Source organism: Pogona vitticeps, chromosome ZW-PAR (assembly GCF_051106095.1).
Source record: "Pogona vitticeps strain Pit_001003342236 chromosome ZW-PAR, PviZW2.1, whole genome shotgun sequence".
NCBI lineage: Eukaryota > Metazoa > Chordata > Lepidosauria > Squamata > Agamidae > Pogona > Pogona vitticeps.
In genome coordinates, this window is record NC_135800.1 from 4,943,250 (window position 1) to 4,966,878 (window position 23,629).

General features: G+C 42.7%; 2 protein-coding genes across 3 annotated transcripts in view; one reads left to right on the plus strand and one right to left on the minus strand.

Annotated features, from left to right (window-relative positions):
• Positions 1-11,404, minus strand: part of CNTRL (centriolin) — a 40,792-nt gene extending 29,388 nt beyond the window's left edge. For both annotated transcript variants that reach the window (XM_072984957.2, XM_078382841.1), the window contains exons 1-11: positions 11,268-11,404; positions 8,611-8,867; positions 8,111-8,244; positions 7,489-7,619; positions 7,174-7,315; positions 6,602-6,788; positions 5,697-5,890; positions 3,098-3,220; positions 2,471-2,693; positions 1,491-1,600; positions 357-551 (exon numbers count right to left, since the gene is read on the minus strand). In XM_072984957.2, coding sequence (XP_072841058.2) covers positions 357-551; positions 1,491-1,600; positions 2,471-2,693; positions 3,098-3,220; positions 5,697-5,890; positions 6,602-6,788; positions 7,174-7,315; positions 7,489-7,619; positions 8,111-8,244; positions 8,611-8,833 — 1,662 coding nt within the window. In that variant the 5' untranslated portion in view covers positions 8,834-8,867; positions 11,268-11,404. The remainder of the gene's footprint in view (positions 1-356; positions 552-1,490; positions 1,601-2,470; positions 2,694-3,097; positions 3,221-5,696; positions 5,891-6,601; positions 6,789-7,173; positions 7,316-7,488; positions 7,620-8,110; positions 8,245-8,610; positions 8,868-11,267) is intronic.
• Positions 11,405-14,401: 2,997 nt separating this feature from the next.
• Positions 14,402-23,629, plus strand: part of C5 (complement C5) — a 33,917-nt gene continuing 24,689 nt past the window's right edge. The window contains exons 1-9 of the mRNA XM_020809126.3: positions 14,402-14,828; positions 15,843-16,035; positions 16,714-16,882; positions 17,018-17,088; positions 17,513-17,604; positions 19,612-19,694; positions 20,072-20,162; positions 20,421-20,526; positions 23,092-23,218. Of these exons, the coding sequence (XP_020664785.3) occupies positions 14,764-14,828; positions 15,843-16,035; positions 16,714-16,882; positions 17,018-17,088; positions 17,513-17,604; positions 19,612-19,694; positions 20,072-20,162; positions 20,421-20,526; positions 23,092-23,218 (997 nt within the window). The 5' untranslated portion in view covers positions 14,402-14,763. The remainder of the gene's footprint in view (positions 14,829-15,842; positions 16,036-16,713; positions 16,883-17,017; positions 17,089-17,512; positions 17,605-19,611; positions 19,695-20,071; positions 20,163-20,420; positions 20,527-23,091; positions 23,219-23,629) is intronic.

Below are 23,629 nucleotides of genomic sequence, written 5' to 3' on the forward strand. Positions count from 1 at the left end.
CAGGGACTTTGAGTGAAGGTTCTGGGAGAACCACGGTCGAAACACTGGAGGGCCGTTACCTGTGAGAGCCGACAATGCCAGGCGAGAAAGATCAACGGTCTGATTCAGTGTAAGAGAGTTCCTTGCACTCTCTCACCTGGAGTTTAATCCTCTCCCAGGCCTACAGGATGCTAGGGTTACCCCGCAATGGGATGATGGAGGGGATGATGACTCAAGTATGGTTAAAGTCTAGCTATCCTGGATAACACGGGGGAAAACGAAAGCAAAAAAGAGGTTCCCATCTTCCTGGGCAAGGGAGAGGAAGCGATCTATCTGTGGATGGAAGCGTTCAGACCAAGCCAAAGACGTCCGCTTACGTGTCTTGGGTCTTTCGGGTCCAGCGTGTCTAGAAAACTCTGCAGGCCCTCCACTTCCTTTTCTTTCCGGGCTATTTCCCGCCTCTGTCTTCCCAGCTGCTTCTCTAGTTCCAGAGCTTCCTCCCGGAGCTGATTGAGGAGGAGTATCTTCCTGCTCAGCTGCTGGCGAAGACCATCCTTTTCCACTTCTGCCATCTAGATGGAAACACGGGGGAAAAGGTGCCTTGAGCTTAACAGAGGTCCAGAGGATGCAGTGAAACATGATCTAGTTACAGTGGGGTCTTGACTTGAGAACTTAATCCGTATTGGAAGGCGGTTCTCAAGTCAAAAAGTTCACAGGTCAAATGTGCATTTCCCATAGGAATGCATTGAAAACCATTTGATCCGTATCTGCTCTTTTCCGTCCATAGAAACTAATGGGAAGCTGCTATTCTGCCTTCGACCACTAGAGGGGGATATTTTGTTTCTTTTTTTCTTAGGTCAAGAAAGGTTCAGGGAAGGCAGGGAAAATACAGTCCAGGCAGGACAGTACCAGGCAGTCTGAAGACTGTCTCCCAATCCACTCTCTAAACGCTGGGAGGAGTGAGGAAGCAGACAGGCACCCTTTTCACTGGCCAACAGTTAACTGAAAGTTCACATTTTGCACTTTCCCTGCCTCCCACGTGGTTTTTTTCAGTTCTTAACTCAAATCTAAGTATGTAGGTCAAGTCAATATTTTCCTATGAGAGTGGTTCTTAAGTTAAAATGTTCTTAACTCGAGCCGTTCTTAAGTCAAGGCCCCACTGTATTTAAACCACGAAGCTGAATCGGATCCAATTCAAGGTGCACGTCCCCAGATTCGTTGGTCTTGGAAGTCCGTTTACTCCCAAGCAAACAGGCCCAAGAGCTGGGGACTGCAACCTTTGCCATTTTGTGTTTCTGCAAAACCGGCACTTTACCTTGGTAAACGCTGCTGTCAAGCGCAAGATTTAAATATGGAAACCATTGCACCTTGTGCCGCAGGAGAGTCAACCGGTGCGATAATGTCTTCCTCTGGAAAGCCTGAAACTTGACAATTATGCACTGGAAAACAGACCCACAACGCGGTGCCTACGTCTCTGCAGATGTTCCATACAGCTGTCGACCCATACGTACCTTTTTCTGACCCACAGCATCTTGGACTTGTTTCAGCTCCTCCGCGGCTTTTAAAACACGTCGCTCTGTGTTTGCTACTTCCTCCTGCAAATCAGCCAGTTTTTCTTGGGCTACAAAGGAGAAAAATAGAGAGAGATCACACAGGACTCTCCCAAGTGCCGATGCGTCATATTTTAAATAGCTCTTTCTGAGAAGTCGAAAGCAGGCCCCAGACCAATGAATGCAGGCACATCGAGGCTTTCGCAACCTTCTTCCACAAACAGGTTATCTATAATCTACCATCTGACACAGACGTTGACTGGAGGAGGCCCAGCAAATCTAAGACTGGGAAAGATGAAGGGAAAATTATAGACAAGCATGGGATCTAATGAGGAGGTGGTGGTGTTGTGATTATGGGGATTAGTGAGCCCTGCGGCACAGCAGGTTAAACTGCAGTACTGCAGTGAAGCCTCTGCTCATGACCTGATTCGATCCTGACAGGTAGACACCTCAAGGTTGACACAGACGTCCCTTCTTCCAAGGCTGGAAAATTGAGTACCCAGCTCAGATGGGTGGGGGAGACAAAGTATTCCTTGTGTAATTATGATGCTAACTGCCCAGAGAGTGTTCTAGCGCTATGCGGCAGTACGGAAGTTGAAACGACAGCAACCATCAAGTCTGTGATGGCCTTCTCCCAACCGGAAACCCTCTAAGCTTCCTATAGCTCCCATCGTCCACAGCCAGTGAGAACGATGAGGATGGTGGGTCGGCGGGTCTACAGAGCCCAGGCCTACAGAAGGGGAGTTTCTGATCTCCTGAAATCTATCGTAAAGGGGCTGAGCAGGGAATGAATTGCTCCCATCCATCTCAGCCACGGTCCCACGAAATGGAGACAGGCAAAAATTCAGCAGCGAAAGAAAGTAGGCAATACACACACAGGACTTAGCTCCCAATTTTTAATTTCGGGTTGTAGGGTGTAGTGGGGACCGGAGAGCATTTACCTTCTTTAATCTTCCTCTGTTTTTCCTGCAGCTGCTCATCAAGCGAGCGAAGAAGATTCCGCTTAAGCTGCTGGATGTTCGGTTGCTCCTCTTGCTCCACATTTCCCGTTTGAATCTTCAGAGCCTCGTCGGGGACGTAACTTTCGACGGCGTACGTATTCCTTTTGTACCTAGCTTTCCCAATGTACGGACTCTCGCCCGGCACACCATCGAGTTCAACGTCCTGAAAACAGGAACAAAACAATCGTATCCAAAAGAGATTTGAAAAACCCAGTCCCAGGAATCAAGGCGGTTTGACAGACTGCAGCGGATGTTCTGCGTGTTTTGAAACATTTCTATATTCAATCGGGATTTCGGCCGAGGCCACTGCAATCAAATGGAGCTTTTAAGCCTGCATATATATATATATGCTCGCTTTTCTTAAACTCTTCTCATCTCCCCCAAATTTCCTGTACATTTGTGGATTTATCCATATGTTGAAATTCTGGTTCAGAGGAGCTGCAGTAGTCAACCCAGCCAGTGACCAAGGGTCACGAAACAGGAATGGGGGCAGGGTCTTCCTACCCACAGCTCCGTCCACCAAAGTTAGCCCCCTTAAAACCCAGAAGGGCATTTTCAAACAGTTACCTCTGCTGGGTAATAATAACCCAACGGTTCAAACTTGGCGTCGATTTTATAGAAAGCCAGCTCTTGTTCCAATTCATACTGTTTCTGGCAGGCTCTGGTTAATTCTACTGTCTTCTGCTTCAGCTAATTGCAAATTTTAGTTTTGGGGAGGAAAAAAACAGGGTCAGTTTCATAAACAATGTAGAGTTTGAAGCAGTATGTCAGTGAGATAGATCATTATCATGTGCGTACAAATTACACAGAAACAGAAACTTCATACGGTAAGCACAACAAATCCCTCCACCCCCAATTCTGGTCTGTGGAAGGTGGCAAATGAAACTTTCTTTAAATGTTGTGTTTCTCTAGCTGTACTGACATCTTAACTGCGGGAATTTTGGGCCAGAGGTAGGCAACGGAAGAAGGATCCTGTCTGCTAAGGGAGCATTAACACACGGGTCAACATTACTCGCATGTAGAATGCTGTATCCATGTACAGTGGTACCTCGCTAGACAACGGCCTCGTAAAATGACAAATCCGCATGGCGATGAAGTTTTGTGATCGCTATAGCAATTTGCAAAACAGTGATTCCAAAGGGCGATTTTTGCTGGACGATGATTTGGTCCATGCTTTGCGGACCGTTTTTTCACAAGACGATGATTTTTACAGCTGATCGGCGTCTTCGCAAAATGGCTTCCTTATGTTTTCGGGATCGATGCTTCGCAGGACAGCCGTTTTAACAGCTGATCAGCACTTTGCAAAATGGCTGCCCTATGGGCGATCTTCACAAAACGACGACGATTTTTCCCCACTGGAACGCATTAAACGGGTTTCAATGCATTCCAATGGGGAAGCGGTTTTTGCAAGACGATGATTTCGCTAAACAGCGATTTCTATGGAACTGATTGTCATCGCCATGCGGGGCACCACTGTAAATTACCATGGGCTGTGTTCCCATTGGTGGTAGTCAAGGAAAGACCCCAAATTTCAGAACTGATTTGCATGTGCTCGTAAAAGTGGGAGAACCTATCGAACGAAACCACTAAACCACTCTATGGTATTACACTCAACCGACAGAAATCGATGCTTTAAAGACATCAAAAAGACCTGCTTGGTACTCTGAAAATTCTGAACCAAGTGCCTTAACCTTGGTTCCCTCGAGAGCCAACATAGTAAATGCATGAGGCCTGTAACCAAGGTTTAACTACAGAAAACAAACTAGAGTTACAAACCCCCTACGCTACGCATGAACACACAGGCCTACACTGTACCTTGACTAAGGACTGCGGTCACAGTGTAGCTGAAGGATCAAAATACAATGCTGAAACTATAAGGAGCTCCGTTTTCGGGTTTTTTACATTTTTGCAAAGAACTGGGTGCTCTCTCTTACGACAGCTCTTCTTGTCGTGGCCTGAAGGAGAGCATGCGGCAAGGTTTGAAGAAGTAGCGGAAGAAAGAACTAAAGGAGGAAAACAGAAAGAGAAAGGTAGAAACAGGAAAAGACCGGAAAATGGAGAAGCATCTCGATTTCTAAATCACAATACTCAACCCCCATGCACAGCTTGTAATTTAGAAAAATATGCAACACAGGGACGTCTTGAGAAAAAAAATCAACAACACGCAGTTGACTTTATTTGAAGGACCCTTCAAATAAAATACAGGGAACAGCAGCAGCAAAACGAAACAAAACAGATTGTAAAGTCTATAACTGAATGTGCAAATCTACCTAGAGGGAGGAATAAAGGCTCAGCAGGAAGGAAACTGGGTCAGACCAAGCTGAAGGAAAAGGGAAGCAAGCAAGATCAGATCCTTTGCAAGGACAGAAGTAGGCAAGGCTGAGAAGTAGCAGATGCCAGCTCTAAAGACTATTATGCAACTCACGAAAAGGGTGTACAATAAAATTCACCAAGGTGTTATCGCCAATGTTCATTTTGGTGGCCACGGTTCAGAAAGACTTCTCAAAGGATTATGCCCAAAACATTTAATTCTCAGAGGGATAAAATAATAATAATGCATGCATCTTTTTGAAATGAGTTTTTTGTTCAGTCCTGCTGCACTTAATGAAGACACACGAACAGGTTTTCCCCCTCTAGCCACAGTAACGAAGAACACAACTGCAATAGTTATTTGGCTACCTTATAGCTGTGAATCTGACATCCGCAGTAACAGTGAAATTCAGTATCATGTTCAACAGCACTTAAATATGAGAATTAAACCACAGATAGAGTGGGCCACTGCAAAAGAAAAACTGAGACACAGCGTCTCAAACCCTAATCAATTAACCACACTGAAAGAAGTCAGCAAAAAAGCACGTATCGTGAAGCCTATAAAACAATCGCAACATCCAGCAACACAACAATCCCAGTAGCCATTGGCAGAGGGTGAGAAATCATCCGCTAAGATGATTCCATACCTTCCCATCCTGATGCACCCCCACGGGATTCACTCTCATTATAGAAGTATAGAATTAACCGATTGTGATCCCGAAGGAAATAAAATATAAAACTTTCATCAGAGAATATCATAGGTTGTATCACAGACCTTGAATATATTTGCAGTGAGGGTGCATAGGTGCACAAAAACAGATACAGAACTTTCTGCGGATAACTCAAATGACTTTACCAGTTCATTTTTGGTCTCCAGCGAACTCTCTAGCTCTTTACAATTCTGCTTCTGTTGCTGGATTTTTTGCTTCAGTGATTTGTTCTCGTCCTCTTGTTGCTGAAGCTGTTCAAGGAGACGAGACTGCTTGTTTCTTAAGTCCTCTGCCTCTTTCGCCGTCCTCTCCAGGTCCTTTTCTAGGTTTTCGACCTCTTCTGCAAAACGGAGCAAACCGTACACATTTTGGCTCACACCTGTGCTTATTGCTGGCAGACAGACAAACAATGCATTATAAGGGCTACTACACAGAATAACTATTGCAGTTTTTGCAACACAGGTTATGATGTCCATTGTTGGTTAAGGTGTGGGATGAGCACTGAACCTCAAGCCAACCTGAAACCATCACATGCAACAGGAAAACACAGAAACACTGTGTTTAGTTCACAAGGCAACGGACTCAGTGTCCATTTCAACACAAAATGCACATTCTGAAGAATCTACAATAGCAGGCTCTGTTTGCAGTCTAGTTAAGTTCAAGTACAGAGTGTTCCTCAGCTTCCTGCTTCAAATAATTCAATAGAGCTGATGGTAAACCAAAGCGTGTGGATTATATAGTGCTTAAAGCATTTTCTGGGCAGTTTACAACATAACTATGAAGGCTACACATTGTGACACCCCCCCCCCCGCAAGCAGGGCACTCCATGTACCAAACTCGGAAGGATGAAAAAAAGTTGAGTCAAGTTGATCCCATCGGGATAGAACTCGTTGTGAGCAGAAGCTTGACTGCAGTACTGCAGTTTAACCACTCCACTCCGAGGCTTCTGATGGTAGAGCCCACGCTCCTCTGAAACCCCATCGTCGAAACGGGGGCAGAAACTGAAAGACAGGACTCCACGGCGGTCCGTTGAAGTGGCCGACAAATTTACCTAAATTAAACCTCTCGTGAGCCTCCTCTCTGTCCCGATTGGTCACTTGCTGCCCGTCAAGATCCTCCAGTGACCGCAAATGGAAAATGGTGTAGAGACGGTAATGGGGCAGGTTGGCAACGGGGTTGTCTCCCAGGAACAGAGAAGTCAAATCTTTGAGAGGCTTCAGTTTAGCTACTTCTTGAAGCTACAAGGAAGAAAAGTGTGAAAGAATTCTGACATTAATTCTGAAACACTAATTGCCCAACATTTTTATATATACCTTTTCAGTGGGAATTGTTTCAAAGTTTTCAACTCACCCGCTTAGCTTCGACATACAGAATTAATATATTAACATGTTCTATAATAAGCTATTTGATATATATAAAGCCACCCTTGTGGGTCCCAGAAGGGAGCATCATTCACAAACAATGACAATTTTAAAATGTCAATTTTTTTTTAAATGAGAAGAAGTGGGACTTTATTGCAAGGACCTGGATAAAGATGTGAACCCGTAGCAATCACCATCTAAAAAACAAAGTAAGAAATGGAAGCATGCTCTTGGAAGCACATTCCAGGCTGAAATCACTTACTGACGCTATTTTGTTCTTTCTCAGATTCAGCGTGCGGAGGGACCTGAGTTTCTTCCCCACCCAAACCGGGATGTGCTCAATCTGATTCCCAGCCAGGTTCAACTTCTGCAGGTTGTGTAGATGTTCAATGCCTTCTATTTTACTAGAAAGATTTATCAGAAAGAAATATTAAGGTTATACATTGTTAGCGGCACACTGCTTTGTTTTTAAGATGAGCAACACAGCTACCATAATCTTCGCTGCAACGGTGACACAGAGAAATGGTCCAGATACAGTCGAATATAAAACTTCCTTGTTCCTTCTTTTCTTGCTTACCTTATTCTGTTGAACGACAGATTGAGGTCACAGAGCTTCAAAAGTTTGTCCAGTTTTTCAATCTTCTCAACAAGGTTGCAGCTGAGATTAAGGACTTCTAACTTGTCACACTTTTCCAGATTTTCTATATACTGGGGTGGGGTGGGGGTGGGGGACAAACAAGACTGTAAATCACCAAGGATCTTCTGCAATAAAAAAAGAACAGTATCTTTTTGTTCTTAAAAAACACACTGACTGGACCGGTCACGTAAGCATGAGGGGTCAATGATTGATTGTATTTCCACAAGTTTATTTTAAAATAGTCAAAATTCTTTAAAAAAACAAAGAGGCATTTAAAAGCATCAATCTTGAACGTCTTAAATGCTTAATGTCCTAAATGCTGAATTAGCAGGCAGTGGCCAGATTCAGAGATATGAAGCTGCTAATAAATCACATCTAGGAGGAATACTGTATTTTAATTTTAAAGGGCAGCGGAAGAGGGCATTAATATGTTCTGGTAAACCACAATAAATTGATTTTAACGAACTCCAGGTTTCTTCAACAGGATGACCAATGTCTAGTCTGTCCTTCAACAATATTTAACTAAGGGGAGGGGGGAGTTCAATATACCTTGAGGACATACCTTAAACTTCTTTCCACCATCTTTAGCGAGGCAAAGGTTCAAAGCAGTTACTCGCATCAGATTTTCCTGTTTGGACAGCTTCTTAATAAGAGGTTCCGTGATGTACCTGACGCCTGGACTGATACAGTTGTCACCTAAAATCAACAGCAACACGTTGGATGGAGTAAACAAGAAGGGGACAGTGGGACAAACCCCCCTGCAATTCACAGACATGGTATAAAGGACATGATATTGAGCTAGCTTTGAATTTATTTATTCATTCCCCCCCAAATATGTTAGAAAACATGCAATTCTTACGACAAACCAAGCTAACTGCCTGTTCCAGTAATCAGTAATTTGAGGGGACTATGCACCTCCAATATAATGCCATCAGGAACCAAAATAACCCTACATTTTAGGCAATCTAGAAATCTGCCTCGCTGGATGGGGAGAGATGGGAGGCAATGTAAAGAACACTGCAATACTTAAAATGGTTATGGATCAATTATTTGTTAAAATACCTAGAGCCGCCGGATCTTCGGAGGCGATTCCAGTTTCATTTCCTTCCGCGGTGTCTCCTTGGCACCCTCGCCCTGTCGTCCGATAAGGAGCTGGCGTTCTTTGCCGGCCAAGCGGAGACGGCGACCGGGTGCTTGAACTCACGGCAGACATCGGGCTCCAGGTGCGAGAGGGTGACATTTGCCTCTTTCTCGGCGACGCTCGTTGCGGCTGAACTTTCCTCATCGCGCGGGAGGCTCCATTATTGTCAGGCAAAAACCTGCAAAGGCAGGACACACTGGCTTTTCTCCCAGATCGAGAAGGTGCCTTGATCTTTCAGCAAACTGCACAAATGTTAAGAACGTGACTCCTGATTCTATGCATACACACAAACAAATCTACGTATATCATTACATGTTTATCTCTAATGCTCTTAAGACTCTCTCCCTGTAATGTTCCCTAATTTAGGAATGCAATACAATCTGCTAGCCAGTGATAATTAACTCTTGTCCCGGGCCTCCTATTTTATTTTATTTTTTTGCTTTACTTACTTTATGTTTCTCTGGCAATGTTCTAGGAAGCTGCGGTTCCCCTTTTTCGCCGAGCTTATTCCAGGAAGCTTGTGGCTTCCCCCAACTCAGCCAGCAAAACAGCACATATTAGCACTTTCTTTCAGAGTTACAGGGTGAAAAGATGCTCAAGTCTTCCCTCCCGACAGAAACGAACTACCTTATAGCTCTTTCCTTTACTCATGAATGCTCACATTAAAATATAGCAATTAGTCTTCAAGGTGCCACAATAAGCACCTCAGAAGAGTCCTGTGCTGGATCAGGCCAAGGGCCCATCTAGTCCAGCTTCCCGTATCTCATAGTGGCCCCACCGGATGCCTCTCGGAGCCCACGAGACAACAAGAGTCCTGTCTCCTGATCACCCTCCCCTGCATCTGGCATTTTGAGGTCCCTTCCTTCTAAGCATGGAGATTAGACACCCCCATCATGGCTTGTCATCTGCGATGGATTTTTCCTCCAGAAATCTGTCCCCTTTTCAAGCCCTCCAGGCTAGATGCCACCACCACATCCCGTGGCAAGGAGTTCCACAGCCTAACAACACGCTGGCTAAAAAAACGCTTTTTGACTTCTTCATTTTTATTTATTTTGCCCGACACGCTAGCACAGATGGAAATGGCTACCTCTTCTAAAACTACTTCCCCCCCCCTTTGATGAGTCAGATCTATGACAGAATTCACCTTGAAGAATAATGTCACTTGCCTGCTTATAATCGATGACCCGATAAACAACTTAGACGATAAATATCAGCGCTGTTTCTCACCTTACCGGTTTCGTTAAAAGAGGAGCTATCCAAATGGTGAACTTTCAAAAAAAAAAAACCACGATTTTTAAATAAGCGTCAGGGAGCACACCACTTAAATAGAGCTTTGTAACTGGCTGATTATAAAGAACAAATTCATCTGCTCCCAAGTGAAAAATTCAGGCGAAAGCTATGGCTAGGCACATGTTTTGTGCCTAACATGTATAAAAGGCATTATATAACGAATTACATTGCCTCCTCAGTGATCATTACACAGAGTTTGCTTCCACGGCTAACACACAACTCACAATCCGCCAGCCCCACATTATGACAGCCAAGTATAAAGATGATTTTTTGCTTCCTTTCATCTTTAAAGCATTGGCTTTTGAATGCTCTTTGCCGCAGGCTTTCATCCTGCGGTCCACAAAGCAGGCAGTCATGCTCCCCAGAACAAATCTGGGTCAAAATAAAAGAAGGCACCTATTTTGGGATTTTTTTGCAACAAAAATCCGCTGGTTCCCTGGAGCTACAGAAACAGATGGAAGCCCCACTCTGCTCCCATCATGAGATCTGGCGCCACCGGCAAGTTATAGCCCAGGCCTCTCAAAAAGAACTTGGTTTCCACTCCCAGAAATAAATATGGCATGCATATTTAATTCCATATATAGGTATATATGTATTACACACACAATGGTGGGAGCAAGTAAGTATGTACAGTGGGGTCTCTGCTTAAGAACTTAATCCGTATTGGAAGGTGGTTCTCAAGTTGAAAAGTTCTTATGTTGAATCTGCATTTCCCATAGGAATGCATTGAAAACCATTTAATCCGTACCTGCTCTTTTCCGTCCATAGAAACTACAGTATATGCAATTTCATAGATAGTGATAGACACACAAAATGACAGAAGCAAACATGCACGGCTATCTAATTCCATATACGAGGATAGACACACGAATAATGTAAGTGTGGGAGCAAGCATGCATGCATATTTAATTTCGTATATAAGGATACATGCATTACGTACATGCAACCAATGCTGGGAGCAATGTGTGTACAGGTATATGCAATTTCATATATAAGGATATATGCATTTACAGCCATGCACACACAATGGTGGGAGCAGTGCAATTTCAAATATAAGGACAGTCACAGAAACAAAATGACAGGAGCAAGCACCTATTTAATTTCATATTACGTACAGACCCATTCCCCTCAGGGTGGGAGCAAGCCTGCCTGCCTGCCTCATTTCAGTGTATTGGGGGGGAATTGCATGGCCACTTTCTCCAGCCCCCCTTCCCTTAAAGAAGACCCAGACGGGCAAAAGGGGTCCCTCCACAAAGCCCCCTCGCCCATAACCCCTACGACCTCTCACCTGGGTCTCTTGCAACCTCTAATCTGGTCCCCCGTCCTCTTCTAGCCTTAGGCCGCGGCTTTGATTACGGCCGTCGCCATAGCAACCCCTCCGGGCGCGGGCCGGGTCCCCTCCCTCCTTTCCCGGCTTTTTATGGCGGCCGGCGCCGCCATTTTGTTCGCGGGGCGGGGAGAAAGGGGGAGAGCGAAGGGGCGGGGCTGGAAGGGAGCAAGGAAGTAGACCCGGCCAATGGGGATCCGCCTGGCCGCTTCCCCGCCCACAGGGAGCCACGCCTCCACCCTCCTTCGCCACGCCTCCCTTCTGCGGAGCCCATTTTAACGGTCTCTCAGGCTTGCTCGCGCTTCCCGCCTTTGGCGAGAGGGCGAGGCGCGCGCTCGGGGGCGCGCTCTGGGCGTCGGGAGCGCGCCCTCCGTGTTTTTTCCTTGACCTTTGAAGCTTTCCTTTTTTTTTTTTTTGATATATGTACCATGTGAAAGAGGCTTTGCTTCTCATGTTCTATGAGGCATTTAATGCCTGGGACGTATAATGTGTTTGAGAGGTGCCATATATCATCTATTTTAAATTTATTTATTTATTTATTTATTTATTTATTTATTTATTTATTTATTTATTTATTTAACTTATATGCCACCCACTCTACCCAAAGGTCTCTGGGCGGCTTACAACAATTACAATTCAATTAAAATACAATAAAAGATAAAATGTTTCACATGTACTGTATATGTGTACATGTATACTGTATATGATATATACCTCTCATGTATATACAGCATCATATAAATTTGATATCTCTCTCAAACAGGTGATGTATCTGTAGATCCCTGAAGTGTCTTGCGTGTATTTTTTGCAAGCAGAAGCCGGACCATGAGGGGTGGTGCTGATCTGTTTAGAGAACAAACCCATGAAAAGGGTCGCTGCATAGCTTGGAAATAAAGATTATAGCTCTTAAATTGTTCCACAAATGCAAGAGTAGGTAATACCTTTAATTGGACCACTAAAAAAATAAGTAGCCATCCACAGAAATCCACAATTTTTCTGCAGTTGTAGAAAGAGTAGCCGTGTTAGTCCATGCAAGCGTTATAGACAAAAGCAAAATTGAAATAAAAAGTTTTTAAAAAGAGGCTTAGCTTTTCTGATGAAATGGTCCAGCCAATGCACCTAAGCTGCCAGAAATAAGAATTTTGAAAGTGACATTTTAAAAGGCTTTCTTCCAAGAACAAACTGCCTACGAGTCAGGGTGCTGTTTTGTTGCTTTGTCGGCTTTTCCCCTCACATTTTTGATATCATTTCTTTTTAATATTGTAAGCTCCCTCAGGTCCTCTTGAGCAGAAAGGTGGGCCATAGATATTTTTAAATGAATAAAGAACATGAAGAATTGTTTCAGAAAGGTTATCCATAAAATAAGATGAATGCATCAGTGTCTGGTTTGGTTTAATCATGCAAACGTTTTAAAGCAGGGATTTTGATGCCAAAGTACTGATTTTATTTATCTCCTCCCTTCTAGATGAATAGAGTGAACCCACAGAAGTAATTATTATCATCATTGTAGAATTGGAAGGGATCTTATGGATCATCCAGTCCAGCCCCTATCCAGGAGGCCCAGTGAGGGAATCGAACTCTCAACCTCTTGGTTCTGTAGCCAGATGCCTAAATCACTGATCTATCCAATAATTCATTAAGGATCATCATCATGAACATCTTAGAACTGAAGAAGATGGTTGTGCCGGCCAATTTGAGGGAAAGCGGCCCCTCTGGAGGAAAACCAGATATAAATAAAGGTGATAAATTAATTCCACTGGTCTAAGTATGAAGAAATCCCAGTCTATTCAGTAGGACCAAAACAATCTGTTTTATTTATTTATTTATTGATTGATTGATTGATTGATTGATTGATTGATTTGATTTGTATCCCGCCCATCTGGTCTATGCAACCACTCTGAACGGCTGTTTTGTCTTGCAGCCTTAGCCTAATGCATTTCTGCACAGAGCTGACCTTTCAAACACATGCATTTACTGTATTTTTTTTTAAAGTTTATCTACCACCCTCCTGTTCTTTCCACAAATACTGCTCAAGATGGATAACAGCACTAGTGCAACAAGATACAAAGGTTTTTTAAAAACTGGAAGGCATTTCTCTAAAAGTAGCAACTCCGAACCTGCTACAAATTATTTGTAGATCATGTTACAGGCCTCTGTACAAAACATTTATCCTAATGCTATATATATGTGATTATCTTGTCTGTTGCAAAGGATTCCATTTCTTGTGGCACAGTGGCTAAACTGCAGTTACTGCGTCCAGAACTCTGTTCATGACCCAGGTTCAATACCAGATCGAGGTTGACTTCAGCCTTCTTCCGAGGTCTGTAAATTCAGTACTGTATGCAGATTGCTGGGTGGAGGGGGGGGGGACAATATATAGCCTGCATAATTAAATTCCAAACCACCCAGAGAGTGTTTTGAGCGCTATTAGCAACACACATTTTTTAAATTTCATTCCAGGAGGGTTTGCGTGTGTTAATGCACATATTAGATGGTTACTGGTCAAGAAACCTATTGTTTAGCTACATCTCTGAAAAGCAAATGTAATAACTTCCAGTGGCTTTGAGTGGGCAATTAACAAGCCCCTAATTAGATTTTTCCAACCATGTGCCTCTGCCAGGTGTTTTGGTGCAAATCTGAAAATCTAAATAATAGAAATTCTGGGTATGATGATGGGAAAAACTGTCGTTGTTGGGTATGGAATACTGGGATGTTGGTTTTTGTGACAACCGGAGAACCTTTATACTTTCCCAAGCTAATTGAACCAATAAGGGAGCACTTAATAAAACACCACCCAATGAGGAAGAACTTGCCTTAAAAATAGCTGTTTGAGAAAGGGAGAAAGTAAATTGACCTCTGCTCAGGTATGAATTCCCCCATGAGATTTTATTGGTCAGTTATTCATTTGGCAAACTATATTTCCTGGAAAAGTGGGTAAGAGTGTTTGTTTTAAATTTGTAAACTCTTTGATGTAACTTCTGTTTCTATTGATCCCTGGGTGATTACACTCAATATGCAAATAACAGATGTAGAAAGTGGTGAGCTTCTGTATGACAGGTACTAATAAAGCAGTAATTCTTTTTTTTTAATGTGTGTCTTTAGTTTATAGTAAATGCAGAGTAACTAGCTTCTCAGAAAGGTCTTGCAAATTTTTCTAAAAAAGGAAGATCTTGCATTACTTCCTAAAAAGTTTGCTTACTCAAATGAGGAAGGTGTGTCTCTCTTTCTCACTGTCTCTCTCTCTCTCTCACACACACACACACACACACACACACAAACGCACACGGAAGACTCAGGAATGGACGTCTCCTGTTTGGCCAAGAATAGAAAAGGGTTTTTTTCTAGAATGATTAACCTTTGAGATAAATTCACTATCAAACTCTCCTGACGGGCTTGCCCTACGACAAAGCACCCAGGGGCGTATTTCCTCACCAGCCCCCTGCAGCTCAGGTCAACCATGATTCCTCTGGGGATTTTATTATTTCTGACATTAGGCGGAAGAAATCTGGCTCAGGAGCAAACGTAAGTATAAGGTGGTTATGCACGATATGTTGCAGAGCAAAAAATAAAAGTAAGAACAGGAGACTCCTTTGTTAGAACAAAGCTGAGCTTCTAGGCATGGGCATGGTTACAGAATACTGTGCAGATCAATTAAAAAAAATAGACTTACGACTGATTTAAACCTCACCAACTATGGGTTTGTTCAGTGGTTGAGGTATTGATCTGTGGAGTGAGAGGTTGGGAGTTCAATTCCCCACTGTGCCTCTTTCACGGGCTGGACTTGATGATCTATGAGATCCCTTCCAGTTCTGCAATTCCAAGAGGATGATGGTGGCAATGATTATAAATGGATGATTATAAATTTTAGAGCATAATTTCTGCTGATTTCGAATGCACTTCAGTCCCTATTAGTCTGTTGCAGAGAAAGGAAGAGTGTCTTTCGTCTGATTGAGCCTAACACTGTTTTTCAAAAAGGACAGCTAAATCTCAGCTTATTTGTTTATTTACTGCTATGCCACCTTTCTCCAGAGGCGGGAATTAAAATAACAACATAAAAGAAGCGTTGAAATGATTAAACAGGAAAGTATTGAAATCATCCTATGAAAACCAATTAAGAAGAGCATTTAAAAACGCAGAAAAAAGAGAGGGGGGGAAAGGATATATTGGTAGCAAGCAAAAGGCAAGTAGCTATGTTAAAATTAAATATTAAACATTAAAAGCCTTTTGGAACAAAAATATTTTCAATTGCTGCCTAAAGGAGAGGAGAAAGGGTTAGGAGAGGAGAGAGGGGTCAATCTAGCTTTCCAGAGATTACTTTCCTATGATATTCCAAGGGATGGTGTTGATTTTTGAATCTTCAAACACAGTCAAAAGATAACTTGTCAAATTTCCCTCTTCTTACAAGCCAGGCTGATTGTGTTTCTGTAGATTCCAGTGTTCACAAAGCTGTAACCGATAAACTACAGTGTTTTTTTTATCAAGAGATTGTCTTAGTAAACTGTAAAAGAGAGGGCTTCTTCTTATTTGCTCTTACAGATATGTCATTTCGTCACCCAAAATTCTCCGTGCGGGGGCATCCGAAAAGGTGGTGATCCAGGCTTTTGGGTACGAACAAGAGTTCGGCGTGACCATATCGGTGAAAAGCTTTCCAGATAAACAAACAACTTACGCCTTCGGCCAAACTCAGCTAACTCCAGGAAATAAATTCCAAGGTTCCGTAACTTTAACGGTATGTATTAAAGCAGGGGATCTGGTGGAACTCAACGGATAGGAGCCCCCAGTTGTGAGGAAAGAGGTCTGGATTCGAATCCTCGTTGTCCTTATGTAGAGAGGGGCTAGCTGAACTCGTCTGGCGCATGTGTGACCAGCAGGTTGTGCATCCTGCCACCTTTGCAGCCTTGAACAGACCGTGTGGTAATTCCAGAGTCACCCTAAGGAGGGACTTTTGGGAGCTTTATATCTAAAAATAAAACCCTAATACTTTGGAGGGGATGACCATAAATCAGAATCAACCTAACTGCACCTGATTAGATTATGAATAAAGCAGAGATGGGTTGATTTTGCTCTCCAGATGCTATTCGTCATAGATTCCATTGTCAAACTCCTCTAACAGTTAAGAATCTTTTCCCAGATATTCAGCTGAAATCTGTGTTGCTAAAGTGTTTCTGGTCTGCTTCTGCACATCTCCTCTGCATGCTTCCTTCAGGATGGTCTCAGAGACATTTACTTCCTCGTAAACATCCCTAGTATGAGACCCCAGAAGCAATGCATCTTTCTATGATGTGGCATTCTAGTTGCTGAGACACATCTCCATCAACTGATTAATGAACCTTTCCTCTGATGAGCTGATGTTTAAGCTCCACTGCTAATATTGCAAACAACAACATCATTTTTATCCTATTTCCAGCTGCAGCCAAGGGATTTATCTGGCCAAGATCCAGACAACCCAGTACAATATGTATACTTGGAAGCAGTTTCTCCACACTTTACAAAAGAGAAGAAAATGCCAGTGACTTATGATAATGGATTCCTTTTTATCCAGACGGACAAACCCATCTACACTCCAGACCAGACAGGTAAAGTCACCTTTGTCTTTTTGCTTCCTGGATGTTCAGAGTAATTTTTTTATCTGCACTTTCATCCATTTGTATTTAACCTTACTTTCCAAATGCACTCAATTCCATTCTATTTATTTTGAAATTATCCCCTAGTGAAGGTTCGGGTTTATTCTCTGAATGAAGAACTGAGGCCAGCAAGAAGAGCAGCCACGTTGATTTTTGTGGTAAGTCCGTCCTGATTAAAATTAAAAATCCGGTGTTTTGAACTTTGACTTGTGCAATGCAGAAATGTGAATAAGGATAGGTGGATTTGGGAGAAAAATGAATTTGCTGCCTTTTTGGGTCAAACTTTGGCAAGTGGCTTAGAATGGAAAGAAGCTCCTAAGTGATTACAAATAAATAGCAACGTGATCGAAAAGCTAGAAACAGAGCAATATTTCAATAACAGTACAGATAGCACTACATATGCTACTCTGTCTGTGTTCTGGTGTAGTGTGTGGGATACAGACAGAGTTCTAACTCCTGTCCTTTGAAGAGGCCGGCCACAGAGACTGGTGAAACATTAGGAAGAAAAACCTCTAGAACCACAGCCAAACAGCCCAAAAAACCTACAACCACCATCAAAGTTTATTTTTGTTTCCCTTGAAGGATCCTGATGGCGTAGAAGTGGATATGATAAAGGAGGAAGACATGACTGGGATTATATCATTCCCTGACTTCAAAATTCCTCTACACCCAAAGTAAGTCTGTTCACATTTTGTACATTTTGACAGCAAATATCTTTTCTTTGTTTGCAAATGAAGTGCGCCGCTGATGCTCGTGTAAAGGATGCTAGGGCATTCAAAACTCTTTTATATCCCCCAAATCCAACTTGGTGGGTTTAAGTGAGCCTTCCCCATCTTGGTGCTTTCCCCGATGGAATGGAGTACAACTCCCATCATCCTGAAGCAGTGTGTCCAGTCTTGCAGGGGGATCATGGGTGTTATAGTCACATGCATCTGGAGAACACTGGTTCAGGGAAGATGAAGTTCATTTCTAGACTCTGGGTCTCTGGGACAAAGGTTGGGGGTTCGAATCTCCAGTGTGCCTCTTCGACAGGAACTGGACCCAATTATCTATATAGGGTCCTTTCCAGCCATGCAGTTATAAGATTATTTTATTAAATTAATTATTATTTATTAATTCTTATTATTATTACTATGTGTGGCTGCATTTGAGCCAGTAGCTTTTGAACCCTGAAATATCTGGCACAGTTTTAAAATAATTTTAGAAAGTTTCATCAGTTTGCTAAATTTTCCTGGCATTAGAGAATATTTTGAGAGGAAATATATTTTTCTCTGTGGGGAATGGAGGACGGATTTATAACAAATGATATTTATAATTAATCGGCATTGCTTTATGGTGCTCATTGGGGTCAGATTCTGGTCAGAATATACACAATGCCATTCCTGCAGTTATGATCTACGTTTATTTGCATTTTAATGGTTTTCAGGTTGTAGACAATGGCCTGGAGTAAGGGATGTGTTTAACTCTTTGTCTCTTTCCCATCATCCTAGATTCAACCCCAACACCATATTTCCTCTTTAAAAGCGAGGGGGGGAAAGCTTTCACATCCTTAAAAAAAACATAGGCATGAAGTGCATTTGTGCAGTTCTTGTCTCATCTTATTTAGAAACACTCTGGCTATGCAGTAGGAATAAGTTCCAGAAATTTGAGGAAGGTGTCTTTATGGTGCCAGAAGTTCAATATTCTCAGTTTTGTAGTCTGAAGAAGAAACTTTCCCCACCTCAAAATAAAATTCTCTAGGCATTTCTGAGCTGACTGCATAGCTCAGCGGTTTAATTATCTCTTTGGGAGTTTAATGCCCTGCGGTGCCTCCCGTGAGTAGAGCCAGCCTGTGTAGCCTTGGGTAAGCTGCACCATCCTAGGGTACCCCTGGAAGAAGGGAAGGGTAAACTACCTCTGAATATTCTCTACCTGGAAAAGGCTGGAAAAAAAGGTCATGATGAGTCAGAATTGACTGATAGCACATGATTTTATCATCTATTATCAGAAGGTACACAAACATATTCCTATTTAGGTCTCTAGAGGGTGCTGAAAGTTTGCTGAGGCATGGAAAGCTAACAGTAGCACCGCTGGCTTATTCTTTAAAGGAAAAGGGGCCGCCTTAACTGTATTTTTTAAAAGCTGGTTTCTTCAACATGCCCACACTTAGCCTGCACTGTGTTTCATTGGAATACGTCAACCCTGGACGATTGCATTTGCAACATTTATTTCCCGCATGTCTGGGGGAGCGAGAATATGTTCGCCTATTAAGTTTTCTGCAGATTTTTTTTTAGCAAACGGGATCCAGAGCCCGCCTTCTGTTTTTTCCAGCTTGGCTTCTTTCTTCTTCAGAGGCCTCTGTGTTTTAGGGAGGGTTGTATAAAATGAAATAGAATCGAGATGCAGAGGACTTGGTAAGGAAGAAAAGAGGCGTAGGATGAAAGATGAATTGTATAGAGATTGCAGACAGAGAGGAGACTGTAAGAGGAGAGAAGGGTCTGGTGTTTGGAAAAGGTGCAACCTTTCAGTCTGCTTTTTAACATTCTAAACTTAGTTTCCTGCCCAGCACACAGTGTATTGAGGCATGGGTGGGCACAGCATCTTTTAATCCCAAATGATGATGGTCTTCTCTTCACCATGGTGGGCCATCCAATCTCCCACTTCTTCTTTCAAACCTCTCATGAACTTTCCCCCCCTGACAGATTTGGAGTCTGGACAATTAAGGCCAAGTATCAGAAGGATTTCACAACCTCTGCTGAAACAAAATTCCAAGTTAAAGAATATGGTAAATATGAATGCTTCCTCAATACGATGATGATGATGATGATGTGACTAGCAACGACAATTTCACAGGTCCCCATAGACGTCAGGACACTGGAAACAATGCCATAGAATTTTATAAAATCAGCTACAGGGCTTTGAAATAACATTGCCAGAGCTGTAAAAAAACCCACCTATATTAGGAACAGCATACATATTACATATTACACTGATATTTAGGTGATACTTAGATCAATGGATTATTGCATTATCGCTTTGCTATTTGTAACTATTACGTGTCTATAAATTAAGTTCAGCCGCTTTCCCTCTTGAAATTATTATTTTTTTTAATCACTCTTAGCATATTTAAAGAACTGAGATTTCTTATCTTTCCCATTTCAGCGATGCCAAGCTTTTCGGTCACGATAGAACCGGAAAATAACTTCATCAGCTCTCAGCACTTTGAAAGATTCAAGATTACTATTAGAGCCAGGTACGCCCAGCATATCAAGGTTACCTCTTACCGTTTGTGTGTTAGTTGGTTTTTAAATGAAAAAACAAAACAAAATATATTTTGAAGTGTGGTTTTGCTTTCCTGCAATCTAAGAGCTGTACCTGGACTCACCTCCCTGTCATATTTCAAGAGACACTACATATGAACCACGTGAACCATGTATGTATATATGTTCTCTGTGCCCTCAAGTCAGAACTGGCCTCTCCCTGTTTATGTCGCTTTGTTCTTCTTTCCAAGATACTTTTACAACGAGCCAGTGGCAGATGCTCAGGTTTATGTCCGCTTTGGAATCATTCAAGGATCTCAGAAAACGATGATGCCCAAAGCCTTGAAATTCATTGAGGTAAGTTTGGGTGTCGGAATCCCAGGGAAGCTTCTGAGCTTCAAGACAGATGTTTCAGTAGGAAAGCGTGTCCACCTGCTGCTTTGTAAGGGGCTGTCGTACACAAAGCAGAGCCTTCCTTCCCTGAATAACTGCGGTGGTCTGTATGGGAGGAAATGGTCTTCTAAATATCCTGATCTCAAGCTACATTGTTATGTGCCAGCAAGACACTGCCGCCAGGTTAGGATGGCCCTGTGAATTAGTTGACCTCCCAAAGGTCTTGTCTTAAAGATCATTAACCACCTGCTCAGTTCTTGCAAACTCAATCCTGTGGTTTCTTTTATTGAGTTGATCCATCAAATATTTGGCCTTCCTCTTTCCCTGCTGTCTTCTACTTTTTCCTAGTGTTACTGCCTTTTGTTAAAGAGAGAACGGTTTTCTCTTGAGGTGCCCTCAGCCCCAAATCCTCTGCTGCTTCTAGAGGGAGGGTGAGCGTGATGTGAACTAGGACCCACCTTTTTGGTCTTTCTGGCAGTCTGTGGTATCGGCAAGCTTTTCTCCAACCCTTTCCCCCCCCCAAAACAAATCAGTTATTTTCCTGGTGGCTTTCTTTATTGTCCAGCTTCCACGTAGTAAATGGGAGTACAATGATGGGAAATGTCTTGGCTTTGATCTCTAGTGACACATCCTTACATTCAAGGTTCTTATCTAATTCCTTCAAAGCTGTTCTTCTAAGTCTTTTTCTGATTTTTAGGCTGCAAATTTCTTGAGCTACATAATCCAAAAAAACAAACAACAACAACAACAAAAACCCCAACACTTTCCACTGAACTGGTGTTTGACTGGTGACCTAGCTGTAGCATTGAGCAGACGTTGCAGCCTCCAGACCTGTAGTCCGTAGGCTCAGGCATGCGTGAGCGAGAGGGAAAATGCATACGGAACTACTTACAGTGCATTTTTCAAATATGAAAAGAAAACAGACGCAGAAATTTCTTTATGAGAAGAAATAGGATTGTGCTGGATCCGTTCCATCATCTGATGAGCCAAGACTCTGGAAGAGGCTTAAAACAGTCGTCCTTTTCCCCTGCATTTCTGGCCTCGAGTCCAGAAAATAGAGGAGCCCCTGATGATGACTCAGAGTTTGTGGAATCCTGGATAGTAGTAAAGGCACGGAGTCCATGCAAAAACCACATCTCCCCTCCTCTCCTTCTGAATTCATTTCCGAGGCTCTGAACCCGCGCTCTTAAAAATAAATAAACATTTCCTCTCATTAATATGAGGACAAATATTTATTTTTATTCTTTTTGATGTGAGGACAATTTTTTTTTCTTTTTAGTTGCATTGATGTGAGACTCAATGTTTATTTCTTTTTAGTTGCATTAATACAAATGATTCTACGTAGAATAGTGGTTCCCAACGTTTTTCAAGTCACATCCTCCCTTCTATAATAACCAAATAACCTGTGACACTCCCCCACCTTTGCATCAAAAGGCATTTTTAATGGGAAATAGAGGTTTCTTTCTCTCCAGCAAAGGGGTCTGTTTCTCATACTTAGACATACATGCTAACATTAATATTTGGCTCTGAAAGATCAAGGAAGGAATTATTTGACAAAGGATACACCATTTATAAGGTGACCCATAACCCCCCCAAAAACGCCACTCGGTGACCCCCACGTTGGGAAACAGTGATGTAGAATAAAACAGTAGGGGTCCATGTCTTTACCAGGTAGCCCTTTCCACAAACCACTGAAACACTGGATTTAAACTGATTTTTGTCCCAGATTCTAGCCATGCTTTCATAGAATCCTAGAATCCTGAAGTTGAAAGGTGCCTCTAACGCCATCAAATCCAGCCCTCTGCTCAAGGCGGGAATGCAAATCAGGAATATTTGAGTGGGTGAGAGGAGAAAAGCTTTGACGTATTTCCAAGTTTCCCACTGTTTCTGGGAACTTGAAATATTTGCTGTAACTTGTTTGAGTGCCAAAATAACTTTCCAAGCAAAGGGTGGGGGGGGAGGGAACCACACCCACCCACACGCACTCCGAACACCGTCCGTTGCTGTTTGTTAGAAGGTGTTATTCTCACTAGCAGCACACGGCCTCCTTGCCAAGGCTTTGTCGTTTGGGAAAACATCTGCCAGTGATTCTGTTCGCCTTTTTAAGAACTTGGAACCCTCCGTCCTCAAGAACTAGGTCAACGCATGAAAGATATTTATATATTTTTAAAATGATTTTAAATGAGAGGAATCCGTTGAGAGGAAGGTGATTTCAGCGCTAGGGAATGCAAAGTAACTCGAACAAAGGGGTCATCGTCAGAGCTTTGTGCCAGTTGCAAAGAAGGTGAAAATCCATAGACAGGAAAAGTCCTTTTTTTAAAATTATATCAACCAGAATGCCCCAGCCAGCAGGAGTCCAGGCTCCCACCTGTTTCCCAATCATTGTGCCATAAAACCTGTTGCAATTGCTATTTGAAAAGCGAGATAAGCAGTTTATCCATGAGATGAACGGCATCTCTCTCTTTGCCTTGACCGTGCCCAATATTTGTAAGGCCCTCTGATTTCTTTCCCTTCGTCTTGTCTTATCAGATGGAAGAAGGCATTGCCCAATTTTATTTCAACAGCAAACAGGCCGTCAGTGAGTTATCTTATCGAAGCCTCCAAGAGCTTGACGGGGCAAAGCTTTACATCGCAGCTTCCGTGTTGGAAACAAAAGGTAATTCTGTGGGTCTTGCACACGCGTGTGTGTGTGTGTGCGCGCATGCGCATGCCATTTTCAAAGTGCTGTTGAACTTCCAAATAGCAGCCAGGTGTCTCTGCTTCAGCCACAGCTAGACGATACATGGGCAGCAGTAGAGGGGAAAATTCAATGGTGTCCCAGCATAAGAAGCTGATCATTTAGTTACAGGAGGACCGTGGTATCCACAGGGGATCAGCTGTAAGCCCTCCCTCCGTGGATGCAGAAAACTGCAGAGATGCACAACCTATATATAACATTGTCTCTAGTTCCCTCTAGTGGCCAGTTTTGATAATACACATTTCAAACACATTTCTGGTCGTTTTATTTTAATATTTTCTATCAACGGATAACTGAAACCGCGGATGCTTAATCCCGTGGATACAACAG